The sequence below is a fragment of the Toxotes jaculatrix genome, chromosome 8 (genome assembly GCF_017976425.1).
Source record: "Toxotes jaculatrix isolate fToxJac2 chromosome 8, fToxJac2.pri, whole genome shotgun sequence".
Lineage (NCBI taxonomy): Eukaryota > Metazoa > Chordata > Actinopteri > Toxotidae > Toxotes > Toxotes jaculatrix.
The window spans coordinates 15722178-15738264 of NC_054401.1; the positions used below are offsets into that span (position 1 = coordinate 15722178).

The following is a 16087-nucleotide window of genomic DNA, read 5'->3' on the forward strand; positions in this document are numbered from 1 at the left end:
GCGTAACTTGAACAACCATTTATGTAAAAACACTTCATGACAAGATCAGGTTGATTAAATTGTTTATTAGCCTATTTCACAATTCAAATAAAAAGAATGTATTTCTATGAGAGAACAAAATGGAAATTTCTAGCACACTGACAGGCAGACAAAGCTCAAGATTTCCTGACCAAAGTTAACATTTTCTGCTGAAACTGCACTGATGACCTGAATGTTGTCATGGTAACACATGAATTGGTTTTGCTGTAAACCCACAAACCTTCACAGGCAGGATCAGCTCTAACAAATCTAATTTTTTGTATGGGTGAGATCTGATCATTTCATGGTTGTATAATTGGAGAAAAACCCACAAAATCTGATTTTTCTCGGGACTTACCCAGAAGCACACAATATTTTGTTTTTGTAATGTTTCATCTGGACAGAGGAAATCAGTTTTTGGACAGAGGAAATCTGGCCACTGGCTTTTATAATACTTATGTCATGTATCATAACTACAAGTAGATGTGATTAAACCATTGCTGTCAGCGTAGCATCAGTGGGAAAATCTTCAGTTTTGCTCACATCAGGCAGCCTTGATTTCATTCCATCTTGTAGTCCTCAGGCCTGTAAAGAAAACACAGGACAACACGTGAGTACAGGGAGGCATCAAAGTCTGGAAAAAGAAGCGATTACAAGGAAAAACATGGAAGGAAAGTGAGAGATGAGAAACCATACAGATCTTATCTGTTTTTTTTTTTTTTTTTTCAAAATGAGACCAGACACAGCATCCTCTGTTTTTTGTTTTGTTTTTTTTTTAATTTCGAGCAGAGATTGCAGCAGACAGATATTATCAGAGCATGCTGTATTGGTTTTGATACAAAGTAGAAAAATATTATCAAGTGTAATGGCTCTGCTATCAACTACAGCAGTGTGTTTATGTTGTGAGCACTTGTTTGTATGGTGAGTGTGTGCGCGCGCCCTTGTGTATAGGGTGTGGGGTGGCTGCATATCTAATAATCTTTTGCCTCTGCTCCAAGGTTTTTCTGAGAGAATATTAACTATGTGTTTAATAAAGGGTAATGATTGAATCGCCCTTGATGACCTCAACCCCATCTCCCCTGACACACACACGTGTGCGCGCACACACGCACACATATATTTGATCAGTAAAATGAATAAGACAAGAGTGTGAGGGAATATTAACAAGGCCAAGGCCTGTTTCTTAAATAAACCAGGACTGACTTGACCTTGACAACCATACAGTGACAGGCCTGAGCTCACGCAGTGATTGGCTGAGGAGATTGGATCAGTAAACAACAAGAAGTGGCTCATTTATCATTGCACACACACACTCTGACAATGCCGAATGCCTTGTACACTTCTGTACAAGGCACACAAACACAGGGGACAGTAACTGAATGAAAAACAGTTTTTTCAGAGCCCTCTGTGTAAATTCAGTGTTTTCACCTAATTCAGTTATTTCACTTCAAAGGTTCATGCCAAATGTGGGTTGTTTTGTTCAAATGTGTTTCAAGGACCAGATGAAGGGGTTTACCACTGTAGAATTGTGTCAGGATCATAGTAAAGTACTGTTTGTAGGTTTAAAGGGTCAGTCCACCCAAATTACAGCAAAACATTATCTCAATTGCCTCTTGTGGTAACTAAACAAGCAGATTTGGTTTCATTCAACCAGATTTTGAGAGTCTGAGATTTACGATTCAACCCTAATACAATGGAGATGAATGAAATTTTGTTTGTGGTCCTTATGGCTCTGAAATACTACATTTAGAAAAATTCAGCAGAAACAGTATTACCAGAAACAACGTCCCTGTCTCATAAGAACACACGGTCAACGGTTTTCATCGGGACTGTTCCTTCAGTAGGAAGTAGTTCCAATGAAAACTGTTGACATTGAGAAACCAGAACGTTGTTTCTGAAAAGAGACACTGCTGCTGAATTTTTATAAAATGTTATTTTTAACATGGAGTAAGGAACTGCAAACGAAATTTCATTAACCTCCACTGTACTGGGGACAAATCAAACCAAAACTATCTGGTGAGGGAGCAGGGGGGTAATTTGTGTGTACGGATTCTTTAACTTGACGAATACTTAAATGATATTGTCCTAATGTCCTGGTGTTCACTGTATTAACCAAAGTGGTGTAGGGTTAGTTCTAAGCCAAGAAGAGTTGCAAATAGTCTATTAAACACAAAGTAAACACAGTCCCACATTAAACATCGAGCTGGCAGTTAAGTAGGTACACCCCGGTGAGACTAATGAAGTCTAACACAACAGTCTTACCATAAATCCACCCAATTTTTATCAACCAGATCAGGCTAAATCACTTCATCACTAAAACACCTCTCTGTTTAATGCAATACAGTTCAACAGCACCACAAACTCCAACCTCCAAAATAATCATACAGTTCATCAGCACCTCTCTAACACAATTTCAATAAAAACTAAACATTACAGCCTTCGTGAAGGTAGGGGTCATTGCAGGACTGTTAACAGACTGCATTAGTTTTAGATATGTGTACCTTATTAACTCACACATATGCAACGCATTATTCACGATGTAAAGAAACAGTTGCATGATTGTGCTTTTTAAGTGGGTGGTCACTGCTTGAAACAGTAATATAACAGAGAGCATTAACAACAGCATTACAGTTTATTAGACTGAGAGGCTGTTCAGAGGTGAGCCACAAGGCAACACTTGAATTTACCACTTTCTAATCTTTCTTTACAAGCTCACCCTCCCTCAGTCACAACCTCTGAGCAGTTAGAATAAAGACTACCACAGGACCAAGTGTTGAGCCACTGCTCCTGTGGAGGAAGAGCAGTGACCCTGACCAGAATAAACAGCTGAAAGATGGACGAATGGATGGACTGATGGATGCTAAGGCTAGTGCTGAGCAGGTGGAGGAGAGGATGCTCTCAGTTAACCCGTCAGAATGATGTTCACTAAAGGTGAGGCCGGAGAAATGCAACAGGACGACTTTATCGTCACAGCGAACCACGGGTCATGATGTCAGTCTAATCTCCAACCAGAAAATACGTTGCTCAGAAAAGCCATGAATATGATTATGCCAAATAACAGATGCTCTATCTCTCTCTCTCTCTCTCTCTCTCTCTCTCTCTCACAGCCCACAGAGAATCCTCGTATGTCCAAACAGTCAGGGAGTGGTGGGAAGCAGCTGACTCTCCCACATGGGTTTGTTACATTTTACTATGTATATTCAAAGGTTTGGCACAGCACCCAGGCAACGGGGGAAAAACTGAAATCTTTGAGATGCAATGTTTCTGTCAAACAATACAACAGCATCTACACAGAGAAGCACCTGAGTGACCTGTGATGTTTGATGGCAGCAAAATGTTCCTTAATTTATAAAACTATCCAGGGATGCTCACAGGGCACTCTGGCATGTAACCGCCCGAGAAAAACACCAAAAAAACCCTTTAAATACAGTAGATAAAAATGTCAGCTTGGGGAAGAAGGTCATATATTTAGCTACTATAACGGCATGTAACTCCCTGTGACTGAATTCACACAGTGAATTTTTAACCTTAGGAAGTCCATTCCCATGAATCAAGCGGCTACTCGTCCAACAGCTCTCTGTGCAACATGTCGCATACTGACAGCTCTTTGCTGGCTGACAATCATTCACACCACAGCCACATGTGTTTGTAGTTACAATGAAAAATGTTGCATCTTATTTTTTCCTGCACAAGGGAAAAGTGTCTGAGTCAAACTGGCCACAAGAAAGGGGGTTGGCAGGCTTTTAAATTGGATCTATTCATGCATACGTTGCTTAGTAAGACCATGAAAACAGCATGATCCACACCACTGACAAGGTCTGAGCAGAGCAAAGCAGTGGACGACTGCAAACCCCCTGTACCCATCGACGTAAAGATTGCACTGCACTGGTTAATTATCGGTGACATGATGCCTACTGTGACTGTCCTCTACAGTCAAGTCAACAACAGTCCGGGCAGTACAAGCACAGCTGAGAAAAAGAAAAAGCGTCTTGGTTGGTGCCTAAACAACATCTGTGGATTTTTAAACCTGCAATTCTTCTGAATTCAAAATACCAAAACTTCTCTGTTTATTTCAGACAAGTTGTCTATTGTCATTATCGAGTATATGAAAGCATCATTTATTTTACAGATCTAACAGCACGACCAGTCGCTATTTTCTGTACAATCCCAAGATGTCACCTAATGCTACTGAATGACAGGGCCGGGTTGGTAGGAATACACCAACATGGAAAGAGAAGTAGATGGTGATCAGCTCAACATCACCCCCTATTGGCTGTTCCTCATTAGTACAAGACACAAAAGGATGGCTGTGTGTGTTTCTGTGTTTGCATTACACATTATATTGCAGACTAAAGATCTTTCAAGAACAGAAAGATCCTCCAGTGAGGTGCTATGAAAGCATGTCACTCAATTAAAAGGAAGGCAGACGTTGGGAGTTAGCATTATCATTAATATTAAAATATGCCACTTCATGTTTAGTTCAGTCTATTGAATACAAATAGAGCTAAATATATATTTTTTCTACAGGAGATTCAGCTTCTACCAACGAGCATCATGCTTGATGTCACCTGACAACTGAACTACAAATAATCTCGTGGCTTTTTTATGACAATGATTCAATTTAGTTCACACTTGAGATAATGTTCAGTGACAGTGAGTTTTTACCTTTGGGCTGATTTAAACAACAGAAGCTATTATTCATTTGGTATTTAAAGCCTGTAGGACAGAGGCCCTTATATAAATGTGTAACACTACACATAAACACACACACACACCACAATGTCTTAAAAAAGGAGACAGCATTAAAGAGAATGAGTCACAGATCCTGTTAATCCAGCACGTACTGAGTTTTTTGTGTGTACTACATTCAGCTCCTCTTGTATCTGTGTCTATGTGCTGTGTCACCTACATGTGTGCTATGTGTAGCGTGTGCATTTATACAGGCATTGCTGTGTTTGAGGACAGACTGTACGTGTGTGTTTCTACATACGGTGTCCACAGCCTGGGGAAGGCGTCTATCTCCTCCTGGGTGTACTCGCTGAGTTTCCTGGGGATCTCTCTGGGCTGAGGCAGCTCCTCCGTCAGGTTGACTCGGATGTCCTCTGGCAGCTCCTAGTGAAGGGTGGACAAAGGAGAAAGTTTTAGGCAGGACACTAAATTAAAGTAGAAAGGAAGGAAATGGGATGAGGCAAAAGAAATGAAAGGAGGTGACATGAAAAAGACGGTGAGAATAAGGAAGAAGGTACCATTGACACCACTTACAGAAGCAGCTCAGATATTCTACTCAATGACTCTAAGGAGAATCCATCACTCTCCAGGGTTGACAGACAGTCACCCTCATTAATATTCATTACAGGCGGGTGTGTGTGCCTACAGATTCATTAAAGAGTGGGGCAAATAGTTCAGACTAAAAGACAAAAATAGGGATCAAAAAGTCCAAAGTTTCAAGAATACTGGAGCAACTTTATACTGTCTGTACTGTTCTGAATTGCAGATGGGACTGCAGACGTTCATAAGGTTCGGGAAGCCCATCTGGTTGTAATTAGAGATGCGCACTGCACAACATCAATTCGGATTTCGAGACAGGACCAGGACAAAACTAAAGTCAGGTAATGGACGTTCCTCGCCTCTAAATTCTCACGCCATAAAGCCTTATGTACCACAAACTCCACGATCTGATTTCCTTTTCTCGTCACACATGCATGGAACCACTGATGGTGCTCTCACATGGGTAAAAAATTACATCCAGTTAATTTTTGGACACACCGCCCAGGTCAGTTAACAGCCTGTCAAGTGCTTTTTTTTTTTTTTTTGTTTCAATTCATTTCAGGGGCTGTGATGTGTGACACTGGTGGTTCTTGCCAATGCAATTTTAAAACAATTGAAATTTAATACTATGTGGTGCCAAAAGTGATGTCTGTGAACTGCACAAACCATAATTCACCATAACAATGACGCAATGCATGTTTTCTCTTTCAAGTAAAGTAGTAAGAGGAGTATGACACACAGAGTGGAAACATTTTAGTCACGTCAATGTTTAAATGCAATCAAAGCAGTATTGTTTGACAATGGTACGTTGGCCTGCTTATTTACACAGCCAGCAGATACCGAGCAACAGTGGCATTCATTTGGAGTTGTGTTTCTGACTATCCACTGTTAAGTATTCACTCCCCTTTTAGAAAAAACATCTGGCTCTTCAGCTGCTAAAAGCTCCACTTTGTTCACCAGCTACTCACTGTCTTCCTTTTGGCGCTGACCAGGTAGCGTATGGTTGTTTTGTCAGGGCCTGCTGAAAACAGCTGCCTGCTACATCTGGAAACAAGGCTGATGAGAGCAGTGAGAGTGAACCAAAACAGTTAAGCTGTTGGCTCCGAATCCAAAAAATGAGCTGAAAGATGCCAAAAGGCTCAGCAGAGCTGCAGGGTCGGGTGATAATTCTCTGTGGGATCATTACTACGAATGAACCCCTTCACATTACACGTAGTCATTTGACCCCTTGTTAATACAAAAATATTGTGCAGCTTTAAGTTATACAAGACTGAGAAAGTGAGAAGTAATTCTGAGGAAACTTCACAACCAGTGAGAAACACTAAGTGGCCACCGTACTGTCCAAAACTGGGAAAACTCAGGTGATAAGATAAAGATGATTAAGTTGTAGGGGAAGTATCAATAGACCTGTTTGAAATATAAGGAGAAACATGACTTACGTCATCAGCAAAGATATGTAATCGCTGCATCATGGTGCGCCGGTGTAGATTCTTAGGCAGCATGCCGTAAATTGCCAGCTTCACAATCTGGTGAAAAGAAACACATCAGAAAGGTTTACATACAGTCAACTAACTGTTTCTCATAAGACGTCGGTATCTATAGCAACCTTACATACTTTTTCCCATATTTTTCTTTCATTTACTTCCCATAAGTTGACTGAGTTTCTCAATATGAGGCTGGATGCTAAAATGTGAATTCAACTTGGACAGAGTTCCTGGACTGAGATATTGGACAGAGATGCTGGACAGAGGCAGTGCTGACAAATCATTCATCTGTCCAGTTCGATCTCTCCCTCTTCTCTCTCCAAACATCCAAACCACATTTTAACTAAACCACTAAACCACCATCAGGACACGCGTCTGTGGTCAGGGGCTGGACTTAAACCTGCATCAGCAAAGAGCCAACTGCAGAGTAGACGTCTCTCCTGGTTCTGCACACTACAGATTGGGAACCAGTAAAGGTCATTCACTCACTTTTAGTGGTTCCCAAAGGACAAGAGCAATTTTCCGGTATTTTTATTAGTCCAAACTAGCCACATATGGAAAAGGTCTACAAACTCTTGCCCCATGTTCCCCTGATTAGTTTAAACAGGATGTATGCATGTTGCACAATGAGGAGGGCGTTGAGGAACAATAAAAAAAGATTTGTTAGCAGTCAAAATAAATCACAGAACAATGCACTACATAGTGCCCATGTTCACCACTTCCAGGGAAACTGTTACCTGGTGCAATGATGTGCCTCACTAACACATTTTAAAAGATTTTGAACAGTTTTTTTGAGAATAGTTTTTGCTCTGTGCCACAGAGTTGAATCAAACTTTGGCTAAACAGACAGTATGTGTTCAGAGAATTTATTGTTAGTTTGGGGCTTTTCTTGGGACTTGCTGACAATAATAAAAATATGGATTATCACTTTCGCTTTCAACTCTTGAGTTGTTCTTTCTCTCTTTTGCCAAAGCCTTGATGTTTTCTAACGCCAGTGGTTTGTCAAATACAGCTTGAAGGTCATGTCAAGTTCTAAATGTAAATTTACCTTTGTGTGTAAAAAGCAAGGTTTTGTCCTTCCTGTAACACAATGGAGGGTCCTTACCCCGAAACCAAGAACATGCAACACAAGCAAAACCGCAGGAATTATCCCAGAACTGACACTGTCATACTGAGTTCCACTGAACACCACCATTGCCAGTTTAAAATCCACTGCTGTTTAATCCCTGTTCTCTGCACTTCAGATTAATGCGCACAAGCAGCACATATGAAGGAAGGGATAAATGTCAAACCATGAAACACCTGCTCTGCACAGTATATGACAGACATAAAAATTATACTAATCTCCAACAATGTGGGTTCAAACGACACACAGCATATAACAAAACCACAGTGTAAGGTCTGATGGCTGTGGCATTTCTGAGATTTTAGGATATTTTTTAGCGAGTGACTGACAACACTTACAGCTTTTGGGTCTTTTTGATGCAGCTGGGCAGCTGTGACTTGTTTGAATCCACCTGGATACCTGTGGAAAAAAAGACAAGCTAAGTCACTCCTGACAGACTGAGACCATAGAACTTGAACATTCCTAACACTTCTCTTGTACACTTTATATAATATATAAAGTGTACGATATATATATATAAAAGAATGCATGTACCAGACATGACAAAGAATAAGATGATTTTCTACCAATTAAAAGATTTAATTGTTTTTGATTTTTGTTTTTTTTTTGCATTTTAAAGGCTTTTCAGCAACCCAGGGATATTTGAGCATTTAATGAAAACTTCATTATGTGTCATTTTAAAAGACTCAGACAAAAAAAATCCCCTAATCTCTAATGTAAATGCATACAGTAAAATGCAGAGAAAATTAAATGTTTAATTTTAACAATTTCTTTTCATAAGTTTGAAAGTCCAAAATATAAAACACAACACAACTCCACCCCATTACAAAAGCTGTGGTGTGTTAGTGAATTGTTGCTATTCCTAGTGACTGTGACAAGAGGCTACTGAGACCTACTTTGTATTTGTAAATTTTAACAAATACTGGTGAACAAAAACAGAAAAAGCGACAAGAAAAGTGGAAATATCGTGTGAGGTAAGTGGGAACTTACCCAGTGTGTGATGAGTAGACTTTCTGCTCCCATTTGTTCCCAGAGAAAGCTATGTGTTTGGTGTTTATTATTACTACATGGTCACCACAGTCACCTACAAAGATGATGAAGAGGTTACTGTTGTGTTAGAAATTATAAGAAGAAATACATGGATTTGTTTTAACAAAGTGACAGAAAGGTACAGATACAGATGGAGGGCCAGTAATTACACCTAGACCAGCAAAGACTTATCTTCCAGGAACCAAAGAATATTACTTGAATGTAACTTCACAAAGGATTAGCGAGAGGGAAGCAAAAAAATTAGTTATCCTCTACTGCTAGCATGTGGCCATTCCATGTCACAACAACCTTACACTGGGATGGGATGGGAGGGGGAACAGATGCAGCTTCTACTCACTCATCGAATGGTAGATAGGTTTGTGTTTCCCCTGTAACCTAACAGAACACATGCTTGCGATCTTCCCTGGAGGCTGCATCCGGGCATCAATTAAGAACCAGGAGCGGGCAAAGGTTGCCCATTGCTGAAAGCAGAAAGGGATAAAGAATGAGATGAATAAACTGACAGGCATGTGACTATCACAGGTTTAATGGTATGATAAATGCACAAGTGTAAATAATACAATTATTGATGGCTTTTCATCATTTATCTGCTTCAGTTTAAGGATCTTGGCATAGTGCATGCTGGCTCACTGAACACAAAAAAGCAATCATTAGTTAATTAACACCTGTGCATTTCCTGCTATCACAGGTTAAAACCCTAACGTTATATTTAGTGTCTAAGAGGTTTGCACTGTATTGCATATCTTAAAGATCAACCTTCAACATAATCTGACACACTGGCCTCATGTGAAAGTTTAGAGGGACCAACAAGAAATCATATTGATCTTGTAGTTATAACACTGCGTTATGCTATAACAACTTCGACTCGTGAGTATTTTTGCTCTAACTGCTGAATAGAGTCCAGTAGTTTACTAGCAAACCGTTACCATAATATCCATAATCTCACACACACGCGCGCCGTGGCTTGCTCGTTAGCAACACTAGCTAACGGTGTGACTATAGACTCCCGTGACATTAAACGAACGTAGCATTCATATGGTGGGTTAAAAATAATATAATGTATTCTATAATGTGGAAAATCACCTGGGCAGATCTGGAGAAACTTGACATTTCAACGACACTACCAGAACATCCTCAAAATATTTGACCCTTAACGTGAGTGACGGTCCGTTCGGTAATTTTATTCGGTTGAAACAATATTTCAATATTACACATTTTCCATATCTAGCTCATGTAACAAAATGCACCGACATTTCATGGAGATGCTCTGGTAACTTGTTAGCACATCTCAACGGCAGTTTTTAATTAAATATTCTGTGATCAATGTTTTAACATTTATTTAAGAGTGTGTCGAACAGTAGTTTCTACTCGGTCCTATTTTGACGTTGCGCCTCGACGTAGTTACCATTTCCTTCCCGCGACTGAAAGAGAGCGCGGAAATTTGATAGTCAACAAATACGGCGAAAGAAAACATTAGTTCTCACTGGTTTTATACTTTATTAGATAAAAATATAGTCAAACGTGTTTAGTGGTCAGAACATTATCGCTTTAAACCGCCGTCTGAGCTAAAATGAGAACTTTAGAGGAGGTTCAGGCCACACTGCAGATCGCCAAACTGAAAGAGGAGGATCTACAGAAAACAATCCACTGTCTGACATTTGGGGAAAATGTTTCATCTGCAGATTACTGCCTGATGGAGCTGGACGACACACTGTGCAAACATATAGAAGCTGGTCAAAGGTAAGGTACTGATAATGTGCATTCAAGAAGGAATCACTGATGTTCTGTTTCATTCTCTTCTCTTCGTAAGGTCTGATGAGTTTCACCATTGACTAACGTGGGTGTAATCGTCGAATCTCTTAAAAAAAAAAAAAAGAAAAAAGAAAAATAGCCTCCTCGGGTGCTCCGGTGCCCAAGGAGACATCTTCAAAATGCTTGTTTTACCTGACAACAGTCCAAACCCAAAGGTTGTTTAATTTACAGTGAAAACAAGTATTCTTTTTTACTCAAATTGCTTAAACTAGTATGTTTTTCAAAATTGTTTTCAGTTTATTTTATGTAGATCGACTAATCAATAATCAACTTAATATTTCAGCACTACTGTATTAATTTCAAACCTGAACAGCACATTTGTAAACTATTGTCATCCTTTTTTTGTTGATTGAGTGACAAAAGATGATATATGAGGATGAAGATAATCAGATGATTTACAGTGTAGTGCCACAAGATGAATGAGCAGGATGGATGTAAATCAGGGGCGGGCTGGGGTTGAAATTCAGCCCGGGAGCTTGGTTTGGAGAGGCCTTTTACCCTATCGCACTGCAGACGCACTGTGATTTTAACATGAATACTTTATTTGCAAAAAAAAAACAAAAAACAATCTAATGATATACAGTCAGTAGAGTGTACTTAAGTAAGCTACATATGCTCACACATACTATGCACATGCTAAGTTTATTTAAAAATTAAAACTACTGTGTGTGTGTGTGTGTGCGTGTGCGTGTGCGTGTGTGTGTGTGTGTGTGCGTGTGTGTGTGTGTGTGTGTGGCTTCTTTCTTAATTTACCCCGCTCGTCTTTCACGGAGGTGGAAACTATCAAAAGAGACCAAAAACCAAAAAACATACCAGGCTGTAAATATGTTTTTTTAGGCTGTAAAGTTGGCTATTTTAACATGGGGGTCAATGGAGAATTGCTCACTTAGTACTAAGCATCAGTACTTCCTCCACCACTGCCTGGCAATAAACTGACTCGTCAGTAAAACTGACCTGTCGGTAAATTCACCTGTCGTTAATTCGCCCATCAGTAAAACTGACCTGTCGGTAAAACTGACCTGTCGGTAAAACTGACCCTTCAGGTGTTCAGGTCACCTGATGCTCCAGCAGAGGGCGCTCCTGAGCTTCGGATGTAAACTGACCTGACAACAACAGTGGTGGAATGTAACAAAGTATTTGTACTTCACGTATTTGTACTTCACGCTCAGCCAACATCGGCTGAGCGTGAGCCTGAGCCCTCCAGCTCAGGATTAGACAGCCATCTTTGGCCGTATTTAAGCAGATATTGTATAGTTGCTTGTGAGCAGTGTCATAGGCAGAGGCATAAATCAGTATATCTACGTTCTTTATCAAAATCTGGGGGCGCAGTACGTTAAGAGTGCGGCTTTGGACTTTGGACCGGCCTGAGATCGGAGGGTCGTGGGTTCGATTCCGTCGTTATTTTTATTGTTATATGACAATAATAATAATAATGTTTTTTTTTTTTACGTTTTAATATATTTTATTAATATTAAATAATAATGATTGTTTCAGTTAAATAATAGACTAGAAATAAATTCACCCCCCCGGCCCCCCACAATAGAGACCAAAAACCAAAAAATATACCAGGCTGTAAATATGTTTTTTTAGGCTGTAAAGTTGGCTATTTTAACATGGGGGTCAATGGAGAATTGCTCACTTCTGGAGCCAGCCCCCAGCCGCAGCCGAGAAACGCGAACGCGGAAGTGATCCTCACTGCTTAAACCTATAACTCCCCCACTGGTTACGTTCCACTCTGTGCCACCTGCGGCTGCGAGGACAGACTGAACCTGCATTTTATAGGGTAAAAAAACGTTCCGACCGCCGGCCGGGAGCACACCGGCCGTTCGGGAAACCTCCCGAACCTCCCGATGACCAGCCTGCCCCTGATGTAAATACATAGGTTAATGTAACTGAGAAACAATAATTAATAATTGTAATTTTCTCTTTTTCCAGTCTGGTGATTCGGGGAGATAAAGATGAGCATGCAGTGCTTTGTAGTGGTGACAAAACCTATGATCTTAAAATAGCGGATACTTCAAACCTGCTGCTGTTTGTACCAGGATGCAGAACACCAGACCAACTTAGTAACAGCCAGGACAGCTCTCAGGTGGTGCACGCTCAGGTATGGAACAGATGTATGCATACACACACGTATACCTGCCTGACATAGTCTAACACCCACAGAAACAGAAATATGCACATAATGGTTGGTGACCCACATACAATACCAGTATCATACTTCTGTTTCAGATCTGGGGATTTTGCAACAGCTACTGGGAACTGAGGAGACAGCGTCCTAAACTGAAGAAACTGACTAAGCTTTTACTGGAGAACCCTTATGAAGGACCTGCTTTAGGAGGGCAGGAGGAGAACACAGAGAACAGGGTAAAACCTGTTCTACAGCACGAGGAAGTCATTAAACATAGTATCCTGTAGGACTGATTGTATATGAATATGGGGCACGTATGCTAAGTCTTCACTCTTTCAGTAGCACCCATGGTTGAAGTCTGGCACCATGTAGACTATCTACCAGTCAGTGCAGCACTGACTCTATCTTGAAATATATCTGGTGAAAGAATGTGATGCTTGTATGTCAATATCTTATCACAGTTTGTCTTTTCCTATCATAAAATTGAGGGTTGCTGGCTAAAATGACTGTTTCTGCTTTTGAATGTGACTGTAGCTCTTAGTAAGTGTCTTACTTTGTGCTCTTCTGTTGTCAGTATACAATGGAGGATCTGTTGGAGAGGATCCAGGCCAGTGAAGAGGAGATAAAGACCCATTTAGAGACCATCCATGCCTGTCAGATAGATGGTAAACAGTGATATTTGTTAATAATTTAAATGTTAATATGTATGTATTGTTAAACATACCAGATGGTTTCAAAGAGTATCTTTCTTTCTTCCAGGCTATTGGCGCGTGCTGGACTTTGACTATGAGATGAAATTGCTCGGCCATGTGACTCAGCTGGTGGATTCAGAGTCGTGGTCCTTCAACGAGGTTCCCCTTCAAACGAGTCTGGAAGAGTTAGCCCCACTGGAGCCCAAGTAAGTTCACAGATCCTTATGTTTCCCTGGTAGAGATCTACAAAAGGAATTAAAAAAATAACATAACTAAAGAGGTTATACTGACTTTCTGAGCATCTATTATAATGCAGTGGATGGACAGTCATTTGATATTTTCTTTCTTATTCACAGAGAGATGATCGAGCACTGTTTGAACTGCTATGGGAAACGTTATACTGAAAACGGTAAAAAGAAAAGTTTCATTAGTAAATTGGTTGGAGAATTTTACACAGTCTGGAACTACACAGGACTAAAATCTCTATATTCTCTTACCTCTGTACAGATGAAGTGTTTTACACATTACACGAGGATAAAGTCTGTCGGGGCATAGCGCTAATGCTGCTGCAGAACGCTGTCAAGTTCAATCTGAAGGAGTTTCAGGAGGTCTGGCAGCAGAGTGTCCCAGATGGCATGAACACAAGCCTGGACCAGCTAAAGGTTAGTCTGCACCTCACTACTATATACTGCAGTCAGAGAAGAAGAGAAAGAGCGTGGTGGAGTTTTCTTTTTTCTCTGAGTTGCAGTTAAAGCATATATTGTGTATTTTGGATTCTGGTTTTCTAGGTTTTTTACATGTTATTTGACAAATTTTCAGAATCTTTGAGAGAAAACATGGTAATTTAAAGAATAAATTTTGCACTTCAAATGAAATGAAGGAATTGTTTAACCTGCACAATGGAGACTATCTATCTGAAGCCCATTTCCCCCTCAAAATGTAGCTTCGTACTGTCTCTGGATATAAAAAAAGGGCACAGTCTGTCAGTCAGTCAGGAATCCATCAAAATCACAAGACTCTTCCTGTTATCTCATTGTTATTTCTCTTTCAAGCCAGTTTACATTTAGTTCAGAATTTAGTTTCCAAATGCATCTTAATAAGACTGAGCCAATATAAAACTAGCCTTGGCTAGTCATTCTGTTGTGACAAAGCACTACAACAGCTGTTTCTCTCTACTCAGTCCCAATGTCTGACAGTCTTGAGAGACTGACTGCTCTGCTGATTGCATTATAAATCTTCCAGAGTGTTGCCCTGGTGGACCGCATGTCCCGTCCAGAGACCATCTGCCTGCTGCGGGTGGAGGATCTCCCAGAGGACACACTGGAGCGCTTCAACCACCTCTTCATACTCAGAGAGAAATGGACAGAAGAGGACATCACGCCATACATACAGTTGGTGTTATCCATCTAAGAAATCATCGTAACTTTATAAGTTATAAACATAATACCTGATGGCCTAATTGACCTGGTTCATTTTAATACATAATGCCTCTGTTCCTCCCTCTTCTCCTCGTCCAGAGATCTGTGTGGAGAGAAACAGACCACCGGAGCCCTCTTGACCAAATATGCTCGATCTTCAATGCAAAATGGGATCAAGGTATTCAACTCCAGAAGGCCCGTGGCTACATGAACATGTCTGCTGTCAAGCAGTGAATTTACAGATTGAAATTAATGTGGTTATGTTTATTCCCAGTGTGACTTCTGCAAATGTCAAAATTATTTTACTCATAATTGTCCTTTGTCTGTATTTGTCAATCAACTGTCGTAAAGAATTATTACAAATAACCGTATAAAATTGTTGAAAATGTTAAAAAGTTGCTGTCACTAAAACCAAACTTGATCACTGATATTTCAGTTTTTATTTTGTCTGTGAAAAATACTTTGTGCAGGTAATAAAACAAGTTGGCTGATCGAGGCTTTGTTGAAGCTTCAACACCTGATTCAAAAAAATGGTTCATTACCTGAAGCTTCAATGACACAGTGCTCGAATAGGACATCTAGTGGTCAATGAAATGAAGTGCCATCAAGATGTGTTGGTTCATGGTTTGGGATCTGATTCGCCATGCACATTCTTGTTCGACTACACTGCATGTTTGTATGGTTTCACGCTGACACAATAAAATACATATATTAAATATATATATCTTAAATACATAGGCTATATTATTTGACACATATGATTGTTGTTGGAATCAGCGATATACTTGGCCTGATATTTTGTGTTATGAATCATAAGGTATCCTAAAACAAGTCTAAATAGTCCATAGCTTAACTCTTGTATGGTGTTTGGGTCTGTGGGACCCATTTTAATTTTTTATCAAAAGAAAAATTAAACGAACGGCTTGTAATTGGGATGAAGTAAACATCTGTTGAGTATTTTAACATAAAATTGTGTTGATTTGAAAACCCAAAAATGCAGTGGGTCCACCAGACACATGAACACTGGCTGAGTAACAAAAATATGAACACCACACAAGGGTTAAAAGATGTTGAATACTGGGCGTTCA

General features: G+C 40.0%; 2 protein-coding genes across 2 annotated transcripts; one reads left to right on the top strand and one right to left on the bottom strand.

Moving 5' to 3' along the window:
- Positions 1-50: 50 nt before the first annotated feature.
- Positions 51-10144, bottom strand: mrpl13 (mitochondrial ribosomal protein L13). Its single transcript, XM_041045337.1, has 7 exons — positions 10030-10144; positions 9284-9407; positions 8887-8980; positions 8235-8295; positions 6726-6812; positions 5009-5130; positions 51-603 (listed from the first exon to the last, which is right to left on the bottom strand). Exons 1-7 carry the CDS (start codon positions 10054-10056, stop codon positions 579-581), a joined length of 540 nt encoding a protein of 179 aa, XP_040901271.1. The 5' UTR covers positions 10057-10144; the 3' UTR covers positions 51-578.
- Positions 10145-10368: 224 nt separating this feature from the next.
- Positions 10369-15698, top strand: dscc1 (DNA replication and sister chromatid cohesion 1). Its single transcript, XM_041044816.1, has 9 exons — positions 10369-10686; positions 12694-12862; positions 12991-13125; positions 13464-13554; positions 13649-13787; positions 13938-13990; positions 14089-14243; positions 14824-14972; positions 15099-15698. Exons 1-9 carry the CDS (start codon positions 10517-10519, stop codon positions 15208-15210), a joined length of 1173 nt encoding a protein of 390 aa, XP_040900750.1. The 5' UTR covers positions 10369-10516; the 3' UTR covers positions 15211-15698.
- The last annotated feature ends 389 nt before the right edge of the window (positions 15699-16087 follow it).

Coding starts and splice junctions, on each gene's coding strand:
- mrpl13 (XM_041045337.1), bottom strand. CDS start 10,056: ATGTCAAGTTTCTCCAGATCTGCCCAG. Junction 8,296..8,886: donor GTCTACTCATCACACACTGG/GTAAGTTCCCAC, acceptor TTTTTTCCACAG/GTATCCAGGTGGATTCAAAC. Junction 604..5,008: donor TTCCCCAGGCTGTGGACACC/GTATGTAGAAAC, acceptor TTTTCTTTACAG/GCCTGAGGACTACAAGATGG.
- dscc1 (XM_041044816.1), top strand. CDS start 10,517: ATGAGAACTTTAGAGGAGGTTCAGGCCACACTGCAGATCGCCAAACTG. Junction 10,687..12,693: donor CATATAGAAGCTGGTCAAAG/GTAAGGTACTGA, acceptor CTCTTTTTCCAG/TCTGGTGATTCGGGGAGATA. Junction 14,973..15,098: donor GACATCACGCCATACATACA/GTTGGTGTTATC, acceptor CTCCTCGTCCAG/AGATCTGTGTGGAGAGAAAC.